Source organism: Nerophis ophidion, linkage group LG07 (genome assembly GCF_033978795.1).
Source record: "Nerophis ophidion isolate RoL-2023_Sa linkage group LG07, RoL_Noph_v1.0, whole genome shotgun sequence".
NCBI classification, from domain to species: domain Eukaryota; kingdom Metazoa; phylum Chordata; class Actinopteri; order Syngnathiformes; family Syngnathidae; genus Nerophis; species Nerophis ophidion.
In genome coordinates, this window is record NC_084617.1 from 78,048,886 (window position 1) to 78,069,984 (window position 21,099).

Below are 21,099 nucleotides of genomic sequence, written 5' to 3' on the forward strand. Positions count from 1 at the left end.
TGCCACCACCATGTTCACAGCATGATGCTGCCACCACCATGTTCACAGCATGATGCTGCCACCACCATGTTCACATCATGATGCCGCCACCACCATGTTCACAGCATGATGCTGCCACCACCATGTTCACAGCATGATGCTGCCACCACCATGTTCACAGCATGATGCTGCCACCACCATGTTCACAGCATGATGCTGCCACCACCATGTTCACAGCATGATGCCGACACCACCATGTTCACAGCATGATGCCGCCACCACCATGTTCACAGCATGATGCCGCCACCACCATGTTCACAGCATGATGCCGACACCACCATGTTCACAGCATGATGCCGCCACCACCATGTTCACATCATGATGCTGCCACCACCATGTTCACATCATGATGCTGCCACCACCATGTTCACATCATGATGCTGCCACCACCATGTTCACATCATGATGCTGCCACCACCATGTTCACAGCATGATGCTGCCACCACCATGTTCACAGCATGATGCTGCCACCACCATGTTCACAGCATGATGCTGCCACCACCATGTTCACAGCATGATGCTGCCACCACCATGTTCACAGCATGATGCTGCCACCACCATGTTCACAGCATGATGCTGCCACCACCATGTTCACAGCATGATGCTGCCACCACCATGTTCACAGCATGATGCTGCCACCACCATGTTCACAGCATGATGCCGCCACCACCATGTTCACAGCATGATGCCGCCACCACCATGTTCACAGCATGATGCCACCACCATGTTCACAGCATGATGCTGACACCACCATGTTCACAGCATGATGCTGCCACCACCATGTTCACAGCATGATGCCACCACCATGTTCACAGCATGATGCTGACACCACCATGTTCACAGCATGATGCCGCCACCACCATGTTCACAGCATGATGCCGCCACCACCATGTTCACAGCATGATGCTGCCACCACCATGTTCACAACATGATGCTGACACCACCATGTTCACAGCATGATGCTGCCACCACCATGTTCACAGCATGATGCTGCCACCACCATGTTCACAGCATGATGCTGCCACCACCATGTTCACAGCATGATGCTGCCACCACCATGTTCACAGCATGATGCTGCCACCACCATGTTCACAGCATGATGCCGCCACCACCATGTTCACAGCATGATGCTGCCACCACCATGTTCACAGCATGATGCTGCCACCACCATGTTCACAGCATGATGCTGCCACCACCATGTTCACAGCATGATGCTGCCACCACCATGTTCACAGCATGATGCCACCACCACCATGTTCACAGCATGATGCTGCCACCACCATGTTCACAGCATGATGCCACCACCACCATGTTCACAGCATGATGCTGCCACCACCATGTTCACAGCATGATGCCGCCACCACCATGTTCACAGCATGATGCCGCCACCACCATGTTCACAGCATGATGCTGCCACCACCACCATGTTCACAGCATGATGCCGCCACCACCATGTTCACAGCATGATGCCGCCACCACCATGTTCACAGCATGATGCCGCCACCACCATGTTCACAGCATGATGCCGCCACCACCATGTTCACATCATGATGCTGCCACCACCATGTTCACAGCATGATGCTGCCACCACCATGTTCACAGCATGATGCTGCCACCACCATGTTCACAGCATGATGCTGCCACCACCATGTTCACAGCATGATGCTGCCACCACCATGTTCACAGCATGATGCTGCCACCACCATGTTCACATCATGATGCCGCCACCACCATGTTCACAGCATGATGCTGCCACCACCATGTTCACAGCATGATGCTGCCACCACCATGTTCACAGCATGATGCCGCCACCACCATGTTCACAGCATGATGCCACCACCATGTTCACAGCATGATGCTGCCACCACCATGTTCACAGCATGATGCCGCCACCACCATGTTCACAGCATGATGCCGCCACCATGTTCACAGCATGATGCTGCCACCACCATGTTCACAGCATGATGCCGCCACCACCATGTTCACAGCATGATGCTGCCACCACCATGTTCACAGCATGATGCTGCCACCACCATGTTCACAGCATGATGCTGCCACCACCATGTTCACAGCATGATGCTGCCACCACCATGTTCACAGCATGATGCTGACACCACCATGTTCACAGCATGATGCTGCCACCACCATGTTCACAGCATGATGCTGCCACCACCATGTTCACAGCATGATGCCGCCACCACCATGTTCACAGCATGATGCCACCACCATGTTCACAGCATGATGCTGCCACCACCATGTTCACAGCATGATGCCGCCACCACCATGTTCACAGCATGATGCCGCCACCATGTTCACAGCATGATGCTGCCACCACCATGTTCACAGCATGATGCCGCCACCACCATGTTCACAGCATGATGCTGCCACCACCATGTTCACAGCATGATGCTGCCACCACCATGTTCACAGCATGATGCTGCCACCACCATGTTCACAGCATGATGCTGCCACCACCATGTTCACAGCATGATGCTGACACCACCATGTTCACAGCATGATGCTGCCACCACCATGTTCACAGCATGATGCTGCCACCACCATGTTCACAGCATGATGCCGCCACCACCATGTTCACAGCATGATGCCACCACCATGTTCACAGCATGATGCTGACACCACCATGTTCACAGCATGATGCTGCCACCACCATGTTCACAGCATGATGCCACCACCATGTTCACAGCATGATGCTGACACCACCATGTTCACAGCATGATGCCGCCACCACCATGTTCACAGCATGATGCTGCCACCACCATGTTCACAACATGATGCTGACACCACCATGTTCACAGCATGATGCTGCCACCACCATGTTCACAGCATGATGCTGCCACCACCATGTTCACAGCATGATGCTGCCACCACCATGTTCACAGCATGATGCTGCCACCACCATGTTCACAGCATGATGCCGCCACCACCATGTTCACAGCATGATGCTGCCACCACCACCATGTTCACAGCATGATGCCGCCACCACCATGTTCACAGCATGATGCCGCCACCACCATGTTCACAGCATGATGCCGCCACCACCATGTTCACAGCATGATGCTGCCACCACCATGTTCACATCATGATGCTGCCACCACCATGTTCACAGCATGATGCTGCCACCACCATGTTCACAGCATGATGCTGCCACCACCATGTTCACAGCATGATGCTGCCACCACCATGTTCACAGCATGATGCTGCCACCACCATGTTCACAGCATGATGCTGCCACCACCATGTTCACATCATGATGCCGCCACCACCATGTTCACAGCATGATGCTGCCACCACCATGTTCACAGCATGATGCTGCCACCACCATGTTCACAGCATGATGCTGCCACCACCATGTTCACAGCATGATGCTGCCACCACCATGTTCACAGCATGATGCCGACACCACCATGTTCACAGCATGATGCCGCCACCACCATGTTCACAGCATGATGCCGCCACCACCATGTTCACAGCATGATGCCGACACCACCATGTTCACAGCATGATGCCGCCACCACCATGTTCACATCATGATGCCGCCACCACCATGTTCACATCATGATGCTGCCACCACCATGTTCACATCATGATGCTGCCACCACCATGTTCACATCATGATGCTGCCACCACCATGTTCACAGCATGATGCTGCCACCACCATGTTCACAGCATGATGCTGCCACCACCATGTTCACAGCATGATGCTGCCACCACCATGTTCACAGCATGATGCTGCCACCACCATGTTCACAGCATGATGCTGCCACCACCATGTTCACAGCATGATGCTGCCACCACCATGTTCACAGCATGATGCTGCCACCACCATGTTCACAGCATGATGCTGCCACCACCATGTTCACAGCATGATGCCGCCACCACCATGTTCACAGCATGATGCCGCCACCACCATGTTCACAGCATGATGCCACCACCATGTTCACAGCATGATGCTGACACCACCATGTTCACAGCATGATGCTGCCACCACCATGTTCACAGCATGATGCCACCACCATGTTCACAGCATGATGCTGACACCACCATGTTCACAGCATGATGCCGCCACCACCATGTTCACAGCATGATGCCGCCACCACCATGTTCACAGCATGATGCTGCCACCACCATGTTCACAACATGATGCTGACACCACCATGTTCACAGCATGATGCTGCCACCACCATGTTCACAGCATGATGCTGCCACCACCATGTTCACAGCATGATGCTGCCACCACCATGTTCACAGCATGATGCTGCCACCACCATGTTCACAGCATGATGCTGCCACCACCATGTTCACAGCATGATGCCGCCACCACCATGTTCACAGCATGATGCTGCCACCACCATGTTCACAGCATGATGCTGCCACCACCATGTTCACAGCATGATGCTGCCACCACCATGTTCACAGCATGATGCTGCCACCACCATGTTCACAGCATGATGCCACCACCACCATGTTCACAGCATGATGCTGCCACCACCATGTTCACAGCATGATGCCACCACCACCATGTTCACAGCATGATGCTGCCACCACCATGTTCACAGCATGATGCCGCCACCACCATGTTCACAGCATGATGCCGCCACCACCATGTTCACAGCATGATGCTGCCACCACCACCATGTTCACAGCATGATGCCGCCACCACCATGTTCACAGCATGATGCCGCCACCACCATGTTCACAGCATGATGCCGCCACCACCATGTTCACAGCATGATGCCGCCACCACCATGTTCACATCATGATGCTGCCACCACCATGTTCACAGCATGATGCTGCCACCACCATGTTCACAGCATGATGCTGCCACCACCATGTTCACAGCATGATGCTGCCACCACCATGTTCACAGCATGATGCTGCCACCACCATGTTCACAGCATGATGCTGCCACCACCATGTTCACATCATGATGCCGCCACCACCATGTTCACAGCATGATGCTGCCACCACCATGTTCACAGCATGATGCTGCCACCACCATGTTCACAGCATGATGCCGCCACCACCATGTTCACAGCATGATGCCACCACCATGTTCACAGCATGATGCTGCCACCACCATGTTCACAGCATGATGCCGCCACCACCATGTTCACAGCATGATGCCGCCACCATGTTCACAGCATGATGCTGCCACCACCATGTTCACAGCATGATGCCGCCACCACCATGTTCACAGCATGATGCTGCCACCACCATGTTCACAGCATGATGCTGCCACCACCATGTTCACAGCATGATGCTGCCACCACCATGTTCACAGCATGATGCTGCCACCACCATGTTCACAGCATGATGCTGACACCACCATGTTCACAGCATGATGCTGCCACCACCATGTTCACAGCATGATGCTGCCACCACCATGTTCACAGCATGATGCTGCCACCACCATGTTCACAGCATGATGCTGCCACCACCATGTTCACAGCATGATGCTGCCACCACCATGTTCACAGCATGATGCCGCCACCACCATGTTCACAGCATGATGCCACCACCATGTTCACAGCATGATGCTGCCACCACCATGTTCACAGCATGATGCCGCCACCACCATGTTCACAGCATGATGCCGCCACCATGTTCACAGCATGATGCTGCCACCACCATGTTCACAGCATGATGCCGCCACCACCATGTTCACAGCATGATGCTGCCACCACCATGTTCACAGCATGATGCTGCCACCACCATGTTCACAGCATGATGCTGCCACCACCATGTTCACAGCATGATGCTGCCACCACCATGTTCACAGCATGATGCTGACACCACCATGTTCACAGCATGATGCTGCCACCACCATGTTCACAGCATGATGCTGCCACCACCATGTTCACAGCATGATGCTGCCACCACCATGTTCACAGCATGATGCTGCCACCACCATGTTCACAGCATGATGCTGCCACCACCATGTTCACAGCATGATGCCGCCACCACCATGTTCACAGCATGATGCCGCCACCACCATGTTCACAGCATGATGCCACCACCATGTTCACAGCATGATGCTGACACCACCATGTTCACAGCATGATGCTGCCACCACCATGTTCACAGCATGATGCCACCACCATGTTCACAGCATGATGCTGACACCACCATGTTCACAGCATGATGCCGCCACCACCATGTTCACAGCATGATGCCGCCACCACCATGTTCACAGCATGATGCTGCCACCACCATGTTCACAACATGATGCTGACACCACCATGTTCACAGCATGATGCTGCCACCACCATGTTCACAGCATGATGCTGCCACCACCATGTTCACAGCATGATGCTGCCACCACCATGTTCACAGCATGATGCTGCCACCACCATGTTCACAGCATGATGCTGCCACCACCATGTTCACAGCATGATGCCGCCACCACCATGTTCACAGCATGATGCTGCCACCACCATGTTCACAGCATGATGCTGCCACCACCATGTTCACAGCATGATGCTGCCACCACCATGTTCACAGCATGATGCTGCCACCACCATGTTCACAGCATGATGCTGCCACCACCATGTTCACAGCATGATGCTGCCACCACCATGTTCACAGCATGATGCCGCCACCACCATGTTCACAGCATGATGCTGCCACCACCACCATGTTCACAGCATGATGCCGCCACCACCATGTTCACAGCATGATGCCGCCACCACCGTGTTCACAGCATGATGCCGCCACCACCGTGTTCACAGCATGATGCTGCCACCACCATGTTCACAGCACGATGCTGCCACCACCATGTTCACAGCACGATGCTGCCACCACCATGTTCACAGCATGATGCTGCCACCACCATGTTCACAGCATGATGCCGCCACCACCGTGTTCACAGCATGATGCCGCCACCACCGTGTTCACAGCATGATGCTGCCACCACCATGTTCACAGCACGATGCTGCCACCACCATGTTCACAGCACGATGCTGCCACCACCATGTTCACAGCACGATGCTGCCACCACCATGTTCACAGCATGATGCCGCCACCACCATGTTCACAGCATGATGCTGACACCACCGTGTTCACAGCATGATGCTGCCACCACCGTGTTCACAGCATGATGCCGCCACCACCGTGTTCACAGCATGATGCCGCCACCACCGTGTTCACAGCATGATGCCGCCACCACCGTGTTCACAGCATGATGCCGCCACCACCGTGTTCACAGCATGATGCCGCCACCACCGTGTTCACAGCATGATGCCGCCACCACCGTGTTCACAGCATGATGCCGCCACCACCGTGTTCACAGCATGATGCCGCCACCACCGTGTTCACAGCATGATGCCGCCACCACCATGTTCACAGCATGATGCTGCCACCACCATGTTCACAGCATGATGCCGCCACCACCGTGTTCACAGCATGATGCCGCCACCACCGTGTTCACAGCATGATGCCGCCACCACCGTGTTCACAGCATGATGCCGCCACCACCGTGTTCACAGCATGATGCCGCCACCACCATGTTCACAGCATGATGCTGCCACCACCATGTTCACAGCATGATGCTGCCACCACCATGTTCACAGCATGATGCTGCCACCACCATGTTCACAGCATGATGCTGACACCACCATGTTCACAGCATGATGCTGCCACCACCATGTTCACAGCATGATGCTGCCACCACCATGTGGTCACAAAGAGTTCAATCTTTGTCTCATCATTTTTTCCGGCACAGTACCGATACTAGAGCCTTAAGCAGGGGTCCCCAAACTATAGCCCGTCAGCGTCCAAATTCCGGCTTGCCGAAGTCCAAAGTTGAAAAAGTTTTTTTTTTTTAATTGTAATTTTTAAAATCCGTCCTTTCTAACCTATTTTCTACCATTTGTTATTCTCGGTGTCCCCGAGCCACTCAGGCAAATCATGTTGTTTAAAAATGCATTTTCCCATCGATAATGAATCTGTTAGACTAGTGTGGCAGAACGATGCTGGATTTGTTCCTCCGTGGATGCAAAAACAAAGCGTAAGGTAAGATATAAGAATTTATTAAAGTATTAAAACAGGCTAGAAACAAAAACACTGGTGCTAAGCAGAAAGGCAAACAAATGGTGCTAGCATGGAGAGCTAGGAATACATACAGAAACTCTAAAACATGGCACAAAGGCACATAAGGAAAAATAAAACAACTAGCATGAAAACTAGGAATAAAATGAAACGTAGCGTGAGAGCTAACGAGTGTGAGCATGAAAAAACAAGTCATCAACTGTTGCACGAAGGCAAATTAGAGTCCGAGGAGTGAACAGAAAGGGCTGGCTTGTATAAGGATGGTGATTAGAGAAATAGGTGTGCGGGAACTGAGAGTAGCAGGTGGAACTAATATGTAACCATGGTGATTGACTAAACAGGAACTAAGGAGTCAAACGACAGAGAGTGATACAAATATGGAAACAAAGCAACAATATGGTGATGATCCGACCATCGGATCACAACAGAATCTACGTGTCCACACACACACACACACATATACATATATATATATATATATATATATATATATATATATATATATATATATTGCTCAGTTTTTTCCGTATTGGCCCTCTGAATAGGGGTCGTCACTCAGCATGAAAGGAATTACTCGCTGTGCACTTTTTGCTTGTTTTATTAGGTACTGCAACAGTAGCAGGTAATAACCTAAAAGTAAACATGAACACAACAAAACAATGTATCTATCTTGAATCATCATAATGTAAATAATAGACATGAATTAATCAACTGAACCATATTGTTGTCAACCATGATATGACATATTATTAATCACTATGATTGTGTCCTAACTTGTTAATTTTAGCATTACATTTTACTATCACCATTAATTTATGTCATATAATGTTTTTAATGTGATCAGAATTATTTATAAGGTCGCCATGATTCATGGACAAGCATACTAAAAAATATATAAAACAAAGGCGCTGTGTTTGAGCGACACATTACAAAAACAGGAAGAACTACATTACAGAACTACAAATCCCATCAGCCAAACCAGGATGTAAAGTGCCGGTATTTTCAAACTCAAGCCAAGAATAAACCTACAATCACTCAAATTCAGCCGGACACACACAACATGACAACATTCTAATACAACATATTTCAATCCGCACATTACTGTGGTTGTAACCTTTAACTTCATCATTTTGCCGATGTCGTTGAAAAGCTAAAACAGTGCTTGTTTGCTCTGGCTGTCAAACTACGCCGCGGACTTAGCGAACACACAACAAACAACAAAGAAAGGAAGCCAGCAAGCATGGAATTTAAACAATAGTTCAGCTGATCTAACCAAGAAAAGTGGACATAAAATGATCTTACCAGTGAGATATGTCGGTGACGAAGCACGCGCCTTTTTACCAAACCAACAATGACGCCATTTTTTAAAGCTACCTAAGTAGTCACATGACAGTGGTAGCCACGCCCATCTTAAAACTCCCAAGCAAGCCCGCCATAAATACATATACATACATACATACATACATATATAAATATATATATATATATATATATATATATATATACATATATATATATATATATATATATATATATATATATATATATATATATATATATATATATATATATATATATATATATATATATATATATATATATATATATATATATATATATATATAATAGCCCGGCCCGCAGCCAACATTTTGGGGACCCCTGGCCTTGAGCATTGGGCGATACAGATATTAATCAATACGATATTGGCACAGATCATAGCACATACTTTTATCATCATGTAATGTTAGAAAACACTTAATCAAATATCAGGTGAAATTACTTCAACAAAAACAATGTTAGGTCTGAAAAACAAAAACTTACTTATTTACTGGGATGGACTTACAGTTTGTTGTGTTCAATTAAATTGAAGTGGAGTGGTAATATTTTTCTGGAGTTGCCTATTGGTCCCAATAATTCATTAAGTTGAATGATGCAGACATTTTCTAATTGGCTTCTGCCTTGTAAGCTCTGTATATGTGAATAATATGCAATTAGAATGATTTCTGAGTTATTGAAAATTATTGAAAACTTTTGTATTTCAGACTTCAATATTGTTGAATTAAAAGACTTATTATTTCACAATCGGCACAATACAGTCGGAAATGTAGCATTCTCCTGGCAACCTCCAAACCCAGACTGGTCCATCAGATGAGATGCAAACCGATATTATCCAGTACATGTTTTTTTTGCCGATATGGGACCGATATCCGAGATCAATTGGGATTGGGACACTCCTAGACCTAAAATGCAGTTTGACACCATTGCAAATCCTGACTGTAATAATAAACACATGTTGGAAGTAAGGTCAGTCAAACAGATGATCCAATATTGATTCCATTAGATTGTGCAGACGTAGCCAATGACGCGGCAAATGACACCAGACTTATTTATTTCAACTTCAGACGCTTAACAGCTGCCCTTTAAATGTTCTTTGCTGCTCTTTAGTGGAAATCTTCTCTGCTGCCATCCAAAAGCAGAAGGTTGGAGGGTGATGTCATCGATCATCAGGAAGGACACCATCACACTTTACTTTACCACACTTTATTTGCCATATAGTATGTAACATACTGTAAAAAGTACACACGTGTAGTAGCTATGGGAGCGCAGGATAAGACAAGTGTCTGTAAAACACATCTGGCCAGGAAAAATAAACATTTTCTACAATTCATAAGGTGATGAAAAGCTGTATAAATATAAGAGTTTTTTTGATGCCCGTCTTTGTGCGCTTGTAACGGAGGCCGGGAGTAAAGTTAGTCAACTTCTCTCCCTAACACCTGAAGACAGGACTACTCAGTTGGCGGACAAAGTTCAGCTCAAAACTTGGACCACTGTAAAGACATGGCCTATGGTGTACAGAGGAACTTGGACCACTGTAAAGACATTGTCCTACGGTGTACAGAGGAACTTGGACCACTGTAAAGACATGGCCTATGGTGTACAGAGGAACTTGGACCACTGTAAAGACATGGCCTATGGTGTACAGAGGAACTTGGACCACTGTAAATACATGGCCTATAGTGTACAGAGGAACTTGGACCACTGTAATGACATGGCCTATAGTGTACAGAGGAACTTGGACCACTGTAAAGACATGGCCTATGGTGTACAGAGGAACTTGGACCACTGTAATGACATGGCCTATAGTGTACAGAGGAACTTGGACCACTGTAATGACATGGCCTATAGTGTACAGAGGAACTTGGACCACTGTAAAGACATGGCCTATGGTGTACAGAGGAACTTGGACCACTGTAAAGACATGGCCTATGGTGTACAGAGGAACTTGGACCACTGTAAAGACATGGCCTATGGTGTACAGAGGAACTTGGACCACTGTAAAGACATGGCCTATAGTGTACAGAGGAACTTGGACCACTGTAAAGACATGGCCTATGGTGTACAGAGGAACTTGGACCACTGTAAAGACATGGCCTATGGTGTACAGAGGAACTTGGACCACTGTAAATACATGGCCTATAGTGTACAGAGGAACTTGGACCACTGTAAAGACATGGCCTATGGTGTACAGAGGAACTTGGACCACTGTAAAGATATGGCCTATGGTGTACAGAAGAACTTGGACCACTGTAAAGACATGGCCTATGGTGTACAGAGGAACTTGGACCACTGTAAAGACATGGCCTATGGTGTACAGAGGAACTTGGACCACTGTGAAGACTTTGACAGATCCTTGCATGGACGTTTTAACCTTGCTAGAACTCTGGGGTCCAAACTTGTGATTTACATAACTGAGGCGTTCCTCAAGGCCCCCCTTTAAGTCCTCTGCTTTTTGGCGGTTAGACATGTTTTCATAATGGAATTTATGGAACTAGCGTGTCGGTGTAGCAGTTTTACTTCCGATGCAGTTAGGGTTCATTTGTTTAAGGTCTGTAGTTATAATAGTGGTTTTCCTCAAGGTTCCATTTCCATCCTCTCTTTCATCATTTGGGCTATTTAACTCACACAATCAGTTACAAATCTTGTCAGAAAACAGCAGAGCGATCCTGTGACTCTGACTAAATGAAGTCTATTGTTGAGGGCTCTGGTTTTCCAGAATATCCAAAATAAGACCAATAGGGCCTGATTTACTAAAGGTTTAGGCAGCGGTGTGATGTCAGGGCCAGCAAGACCTTCTCAACTGGACTAAAATAACCAGAAATCATCATCATAATTAAACATACAATTATTTTTTAAATTTACTTTCAAACATATTCGCTCTCTATTCATGTCATGTGATGCTCCTTCCAGTGCTCTTGTTGTTACTTTTACTTTGTATCCAATCAGAATTCCGCTAGCTTATGTTGCCATGCTGTACCAAATCTGCCCGAGGTCTTCACAATCAACAATGCAGGCATCCCTGTGCTGTAAGTGAACGGGCACATACAGGTGATAGACAATTACCATAGCCAATCAGATCAGGAGTTGTTGTCAGTAAAACCTTCTAGCTGGCCTCACCTTGAAGGTGACATTTACGCGTCCTGTGATTGGATGCTCTCTGGTTTGAGCCGCGGCGGTGCTAAGCAGATCAGCAGATTTATTTAAATTAAATGTAATGTATCCGCTAAGCGGCTACCTGGTAGTCTGACGTTAACGTGATTGTGATCGGATACTCACTTGTCACTCCCAAGTGAGTATCCGATCAAAAGTTGCTCTTTACAAAACCAGGAAGTGTTACACCGGAGCGACGCCATGGCAGAGAAACCCACAAAGAAGGAGAACAAGACGTTGATTAGGTGTCAGGTATATATGAGCAAGGCCATTTTCAAGAAGGATATTTAAAGAAAAACTAAATCTTGTGAGAGCAGGTTTGCCGGCCTAAGAAGCTAGCTAAGCTATCCTGGCGATGAAATGGTGAAATGCCCGCCACTTCCACTGGAATCATCCCACTTCCAGCGGCACCACTGGCTTATACGGCGGTGAATGGGTGATACAAATTGTGAGTTCAAATATTTTATTCCTCTTTTTCGTCAAGTTTAATATGTTTTTTCTTTACAATTACTGTATTTCCTTGAATTGCCGCCGGGGTGCTAATTAAATTAAAGCCTCTTCTCACTCCGGCGCTTACCAAAGGCATGCGGTAAATTTAGGCCTGCGCTTAAAAATTTGAGTGTGATGTAAGGATACCATCATGAAAAGCACATTTAATAAAAAAAACGTTATTATGGTCTTACCTTTACTTATAAATGAAGTCCATGCGCAGCTCCTTCTGATCAAAAGCATCGATAACTTGTTTATAGAAGTCTTCCTTATCTTTCTTCAGTTTTAAAAGTCTCTCTGTCTCAATGGAGATCTTCCTTTATTACCTCTTGCTCTGATTGAAAGTCCGGTTTAGAAAACTGTTTTATTTTAGATATGTAATCCTCCATGTTAAAAGTGCAAGCGAGAGGAAAAAATAAACACACGCTGCTTGTTGTCACTTCTTCTGCAGCCGAGTAGTCGCAAGAAGGATCACTAGCGCCCTCTACCACCAGGAGGCGGGAGTCATTTAATGACTCATATTTGACACACGCAGCTACGGTATATTAATAAAACATAGCTGCTTACTGTTCTTTTTAGCATATTCAATAGCTTGGACCTTAAATCCTACTGAATAGCTCTTAATCTTCTTCCCTTTATGCGATTTAAAATGATTGAAATCAGCCTCCTCCATTTTGAAAATGATGACAGGTGAAGTGTCACTTGTGACGTGACGAGTTTGACCCGGTGGAAATTCTAGACATGCGCTAATAAAAATAATATTTTGCGAAACGAGTTTGACCCGGCAGTAATTCTAGGCAGGTGCATACTATACACCCGGCGCAATTCAAGTATTGTATTGTATTGTAATTTTGACAGTACCACAGAAGATATGTTTTAATTGCTGATGCAAGTTTAATTTTTAAATGTTTATAATAGCCCGTTTTGTACACTTTTGAGGTGTTTCCATTGCTCAGTAGTGCGTGAATGTGTTCCTGTATAGTATTTCTCCAGCAATGGTCATGTGGTGACATCAATGATGCTACTTTGAGAGGTCATCATTGAAGTCAGATACCACTGAAGGCCTAGGTGGGAAACGCACGGCCCGTCACTGGGTTTATGTTTACAAAACTAGGGATGCAATGGTATCAAATGTCACGGTCACTGGTATCATAGTATTGTCACAATATTGTGGGTGAGAGAAAAACATTTCAGTTGTTTATGTGAGGGCATTTCAGTCGTGTATGTAAGAGGTCATTCTGAAGGGCCCTCATAGACCAGAATCCTCTGTTAGTGTTCACATTTTGGGCTGTCAGAAATAAAACATATTAGACGTATCTTCTATTCATTAACACCAGCTTAACAATTTATAGCTGCTGGAGGATTTAAAGACTCAATAAACCACATTTAAATGTTTTGGTGTCATATAATATTTTGTTTGTTTATTTCAAATAGAAAGTTTTTAAAATAATTATTAGATAGATAGATAAATAGATTATTTGTAAAACGTATATTTAAGTACACATTTTTTTGCGTTCTTAACCGGAGTGAGTGCAGCCTCTCTCCCATGAACGCACCTTCAGCAGTGAGAAACAAAAATGTAGCTGCGAGCACGTCTGCTTCTTAAATGCCCGTAAAAAGTAGTAAATGTCTCCTGCATGTTTGACTACGCCACAGGTAGGCGAGGATAAAACCAGTGTGTGGTAAATGAGTGTTTCCATGGTTATCAACCTGTATTACATGCAAAATCCTCATTTCAATGAAGAGGTCTGCACTCATTTTCACTTGCAACACATCCACCAAGAGCACACGCTATTTTATAGATTGCACATGCTGCTTAGATCTTAGTAAATCAGGCCCATAGTGACACTGGTCCCTCGCTCTCTAGAAATGTGTCCCCCAAAACGATTTAGTCTGCCTTAAGAACGATAAGGAGTTGACAGCCCAGGCTTTTAGCTCAATGCCTAACTGGCTTGACTCTCATTCAGAGGACCCAGGTGGAGCAGAAGCCGGGGCTAGACTTTGTGGCGATGCACTCGGCGTAATCAAAAATACTATTTTCTGGCCGTACATGTGACACTTTTTTTTCGTCCGTTCTGTAATTTATTGTGGAGTTGAAAGTGGTCCAGCATCTTCTGCCCGATGAATGGTCTTACCTTTACTTATAAATGAATAACCATCGTAACATTCAAACAAAAAAATGCAGCAGAATAAAAACCTCCAACACAGTTTCTCACGACTGGTGTTTTTTCTAGCCTTTTGCGTTTGTTTGCTTTACTTGACACTGCAGAGGCGCCCAGACGGCGATGAGTGACACAAATCCAGAATATTTTCATAGGATGAACAAATGACTGAAGTATTCTCCTTGACTGGACTCACCAAGCAGAGCAAGAACATTAAAAGTCAGGCTGCTGTTCAGCCTGCTTGGCTAATTGAGGCATATTGAGGGTTTGATGGGTCAGAGGCTCATCAATCAACAGCAGACTTATATTTCCACGGAGAAATATGTCCTCCTCATTACCCTGTGGCCCTGGATGCTCTTCAGTAGATTAACAGTCTCTGTTGCTTCTTTACCAGCACACCTTCCCTTCAACAGCTTGTTTGATTTGAAAAGTCTGCAGAGTATTTACTGGTGTTTACTGTCGGAGGGAACGGGTCCGGGTCCGGGAGAAAGACCACACAGGCCCCGCTGGTACCTGCTCGGCCTGCGACTGTCCGTCTCCTGAAAGCGGGGCTCGGTGTTGAGGTGCAGGTGAGCATGGCAGTAGTCCAGCACTGAGCGCTCGCACCCGTACGTCAAGGCTCTCAGCTGCAGCGGGATCTGGAAAAGCACAGAAAGAGAAGACCGACTCACTCACTCAATCAGCCTCCATTTCAACATTTTCTCCGATATTTGAAATTGGCTTAATTCGCTGGTGGCGGCGCGCCGTCATTAAAGCAGTCTTGGCTGGCGATACGGAGCACGCCCCGAGACCTGAAATATTCCAACTTTCAGCAGGAATGATTTATATGCAAGATGAAAGCCTTGAGCAAGAGTGCACGCATCCTCACTGCCCTCCTTGAAATGGAAGCAAGGCTCTATTTAGAAGGGAGTGCTCATGACATCACCAGCACTTGGCTGAGTCCAATACTCACTTGCAGGTCAGAATCCTGTCCCTTAAATGGCAATGAGGCATAATGTATCTTCTGATATGTCGACAAATAACATTGAAGATATGCAAAACATGCAGTAAATACAAACAAAAGTCCCGAGCAGCATTACAGCAGCCAAGTGGCGTCATAAACAGAACGCTACGTGCAGACATTGGCGAAGACAATAATTACATTTCAACTAGAAAGTCATATTTACCTGCTTGGGAAACATGCTGACTTCATCAATTCTTAGACATGTTAGGACAAACATTTTGCTGCCCGCTTAACAAATATACAAATGCTCATTTTATAGGTTTATCCCTAAAAAGTCCATGGGAAAAAAATCCAAAATGAATAACGAAAATCCGACTTTCAAAAGCGACTTGACTTCAAAGTTTGAATGTATTGAAACTGATGACTCTTTGATGTCTTTTGTATTCGTGGTATGTGTTCATCCTGATTGGATCCTTTTTGTGTTACTGGTGTCGCCCTCTTGTGTTCATGTTTTTTTTTGCCTTTTGGTTGAGGACCCTTTGGGACTTTGTGACAAGGGCTGGCACTTTCCTGACTTCTGCGGTGCTTTTTTGTGGGTTTCTGGATCTGTCTCCCGGGAGCCTTTTGGCCATGGAGACCAGCTGCTGGGTCTCTGCCACACCAGAGTCTGTTTGGAGAGACTGGAGGAGATGTGGATGAAGAGACAGGACTGCAGAGTTTGGAGAGACTGGAGGAGATGTGGATGAAGAGACAGGACTGCAGAGTTTGGAGAGACTGGAGGAGATGTGGATGAAGAGACAGGACTGCAGAGTTTGGAGAGACTGGAGGAGATGTGGATGAAGAGACAGGACTGCAGAGTTTGGAGAGACTGGAGGAGATGTGGATGAAGAGACAGGACTGCAGAGTTTGGAGAGACTGGAGGAGATGTGGATGAAGAGACAGGACTGCAGAGTTTGGAGAGACTGGAGGAGATGTGGATGAAGAGACAGGACTGCAGAGCTGGACAAACTTCACAGTGTCTTGGCTGAATGAGCAGGTATCGGACACCTCAGTCTCCTTGGACGTATCCTCGCTCATCCATGCGGACTGGACACTAGCCGAGAGTCGGTGGGCGGCCGAGGGTGGAGTCGGCTCTCTTGGTTGCTTTGTTGGGTCTGCTCCTGTCTCTGGTCATGCTCCCCCCCACCCCAGAAGACGATGGTGTGGAACACTGCAGAGGTCACCACAGTGTAGTTGTTTTTGTTTGTTGTTGTTTTACTTTTGTAGCTGTATGTAGAAATGTCTGGTTGCATCAGCTCTGCTCTTTTAATGTTATTAATGTCCTTGGTATTCTTTGATGTTTCCCTCTTACACACATTTATGTGTGCAATGGCTATGAGGTTTTATTTCCTTGGCCTCAGTTTGGACCCCCTCTCCAGTGTAGTGTAGTGTGTTGTGTTGTGTTGTGTTCCAGCTCACACACCACAGCTGCAACACTTTATATGACAAATAAGAGTTTGCACAAGATCAGAATGAGAAGAATGACGGACAGAAACAATAAGAGGATATAATATCATACTAAACATCACGTACAGTACAAACCATGCATCATTTCACTTGTCACTTATTAGATAGCAATGTTTCTCTCAATGGGACATCCATCATATTAATTGTTCTTTGTTGAAATATTACACCAGGAAGCAGGCTTCTCAAAGCCCCCACTGCTCATAATCTATAATTAAATGTTCTGTCTAGGATTATTTGCTAGAACCACAAAAGGATTTGCTTAAAAGTGAATCGGATTCCCCCAATTGTTGTTTATATTTATCAGGATCAAGGATGCCCACAGCACTCCAATCTGCCTTTGGTAGTCCTTTGCTTAAATAGGAGGCTTTGTTGCAAACACTTTTTCTGTCCATGTCTGAACTTTGCACCTTTTAGAAGAACTTAGTAGGAAATCAGCAAGAACGAAAGTTCAGATGTAAAAGAAGTCTTTTTTTATCCGTGTTTTCTTTTGGCCAATTGTTGAGAAAAGAGGGCATTATGGACTTGTTTTTGTCCAATTAATAGAATCGTTGAAGCAATCTCCCTTTCCAGTCTGTCCAAAGACCGCAGTCGGCAAAACGCATGTAAACTTTTATCTCAACATTTCCTGCCTGTTTGGATTCCAAATTGCCAAGCTGGGCTCCAAAGGTGTCATCAAATAAAGTCAACTGCAATTACTTGGACAATAAACTGTTTCTTTTGCCATGACTGTTAAGCACTTGTGACTAAACATCTGTAAAGACTTGAATAGATGCCACCCTTTGGTGAGTTGTTATCAAACACTTTGAGTAGATGAGACAACAAAATCATTTCAATTCCAAAGCCTCTCATGTACTTTAGAAAAGAAATGATCTGCTCTTTACTGGTGAAGATATCCATTGAGGTTGTATGAATGTGTGCTGCTCACCATTACAATTACTAGTCTAACATACATCCATCCATTTTTCTACCGCTTATTCCCTTTTGGGGTCGCGGGGGGCGCTGGCGCCTATCTCAGTTACAATTGGGCGGAAGGCGGGGTACACCCTGGACAAGTCACCACCTCATCACAGGGCCAACACAGATAGACAGACAACATTCACACACTAGGGACCATTTAGTGTTGCCAATCAACCTATCCCCAGGTGCATGTCTTTGGAGGTGGGAGGGGCCTATCCCCAGGTGCATGTCTTTGGAGGTGGGAGGGGCCTATCCCCAGGTGCATGTCTTTGGAGGTGGGAGGGGCCTATCCCCAGGTGCATGTCTTTGGAGGTGGGAGGGGCCTATCCCCAGGTGCATGTCTTTGGAGGTGGGAGGGGCCTATCCCCAGGTGCATGTCTTCGGTGGTGGGAGGGGCCTATCCCCAGGTGCATGTCTTCGGTGGTGGGAGGGGCCTATCCCCAGGTGCATGTCTTTGGAAGTGGGAGGGGCCTATCCCCAGGTGCATGTCTTTGGAGGTGGGAGGGGCCTATCCCCAGGTGCATGTCTTTGGAGGTGGGAGGGTCCTATCCCCAGGTGCATGTCTTCGGTGGTGGGAGGGGCCTATCCCCAGGTGCATGTCTTTGGAAGTGGGAGGAAGCCGGAGTAGAACCCACGCAGTCACGGGGAGAACATGCAAACTCCACACAGAAAGATCCCGAGCCCGGGATGGAACCCAGGACTACTCAGGACCTTTGTATTATGAGGCAGACGCACTAACCCCTCTGCCACCGTGCTGCCCACTAATCTAACAATGAACTGGTATTATATTCCTAACATATAACTACTTTGATCTCCCGGAAGATGAGGATCCACCCAACATTGTTTTAAAAGACAATAAGTGGATGCTAGAAAAAAGAAAACATTGGATTTAAGGATGCAGACTTTAATTAAGTTTAACACGTTAATGATTAGGACCTCAAATGTCATTCAAGTCTTAGACTTAGAAACACTTTATTCATCCACAAGGGAAATTGTTCCACACAGTAGCTCACTTACAAAGGATGGAAAGTGTAAGGATGGAAAGGACAATGCAGGTATAAAGTAGACTAAACATGTACTGTGATAACAATATGAAATATAACATCTATGTAATATTTACATATTATATATACAGTATATGATATATACTGATATCCATCCATCCATTTTATACCGCTTATTCCCTTTGGGGTTGTGGGAGCGCTGGTGCCTATCTCAGCTTCAATTGGGCGGAAGGCGGTGTACACGTTGGACAAGTCACCACCTCATCACGGCTATATACTGATATATTATATTTGTATATAATATATTACAATGAGCATGTAGAATATTACAGTATATGTAATAGCTCCAGCATAAAATAGAGAGTAGATCCTGCAGAAAATAGACATTATTAAGAAAGTGAGGTGGCTAACATGTCAGGTGTCAGGTAATATTGCTGTATGGCCAGTGTTTTATACAGGTAATAGACTGATATCATCAGGTAATAGACAGATATCATCTATTGCTGTATGGCCAGTGTTTTATACAGGTAATAGACTGATATCATCAGGTAATAGACAGATATCATCTATTGCTGTATGGCCAGTGTTTTATACAGCTGCATGGAGTGTGGAATGAAGGAGTTCTTGAATGGAACAGTGTGGGAAGGAAGCTGAGGGAGCCTGTTGGAGTATGAACTCCACTGTCCCTCAATTGTCTGCTGGACTGGATTGTCCATGATGGCCAGCACTTTGTCCACTGTCCTCCTGTCCCTCACTGACACAAACACTTTGTCCTCCTGTCCCTCACTGACACAAACACTTGACTTTGTCCTCCTGTCCCTCACTGACACAAACACTTTGTCCTCCTGTCCCTCACTGACACAAACACTTTGTCCTCCTGTCCCTCACTGACACAAACACTTTGTCCTCCTGTCCCTCACTGACACAAACACTTGTCTTTGTCCTCCTGTCCCTCACTGACACAAACACTTGTCTTTGTCCTCCTGTCCCTCACTGACACAAACACTTGACTTTGTCCTCCTGTCCCTCACTGACACAAACACTTTGTCCTCCTGTCCCTCACTGACACAAACACTTTGTCCTCCTGTCCCTCACTGACACAAACACTTGTCTTTGTCCTCCTGTCCCTCACTGACACAAACACTTGACTTTGTCCTCCTGTCCCTCACTGACACAAACACTTGACTTTGTCCTCCTGTCCCTCACTGACACAAACACTTGACTTTGTCCTCCTGTCCCTCACTGACACAAACACTTGACTTTGTCCTCCTGTCCCTGACTGACACAAACACTTGACTTTGTCCTCCTGTCCCTCACTGACACAAACGCCTCCAACTGCATGTCGATAGTTTGGCCGGCTTTCTGAATCAATTTGTCAATGCGGTTGAAGTCCATTGTTGCTGGTGCTGCTGCCCCAACGAAGCACTGCAAAGTACAGGACACT

At 46.5% G+C, this 21,099-nt stretch overlaps 1 protein-coding gene across 6 annotated transcripts in view; it reads right to left on the bottom strand.

Annotated features, from left to right (window-relative positions):
- Positions 1 to 21,099, bottom strand: part of LOC133556866 (leucine-rich repeat transmembrane neuronal protein 4-like) — a 172,651-nt gene that overhangs the window by 24,669 nt on the left and 126,883 nt on the right. Inside the window, exon 1 of one of the 6 annotated variants that reach the window (XR_009807625.1) lies at positions 9,409 to 9,470. The exons of 2 other annotated variants lie outside the window; for them this stretch is intronic. Coding sequence is in view for 1 of the 4 variants with exons in the window: in XM_061907195.1 (XP_061763179.1) it covers positions 15,689 to 15,883 (195 nt within the window). In the remaining 3 variants the exon portion in view is untranslated. Of the gene's footprint in view, positions 1 to 9,408; positions 9,486 to 13,502; positions 15,884 to 21,099 lie in introns of those variants that run through there. 3 more of the 6 variants (XR_009807624.1, XM_061907195.1, XM_061907196.1) reach the window with 3 other exon arrangements.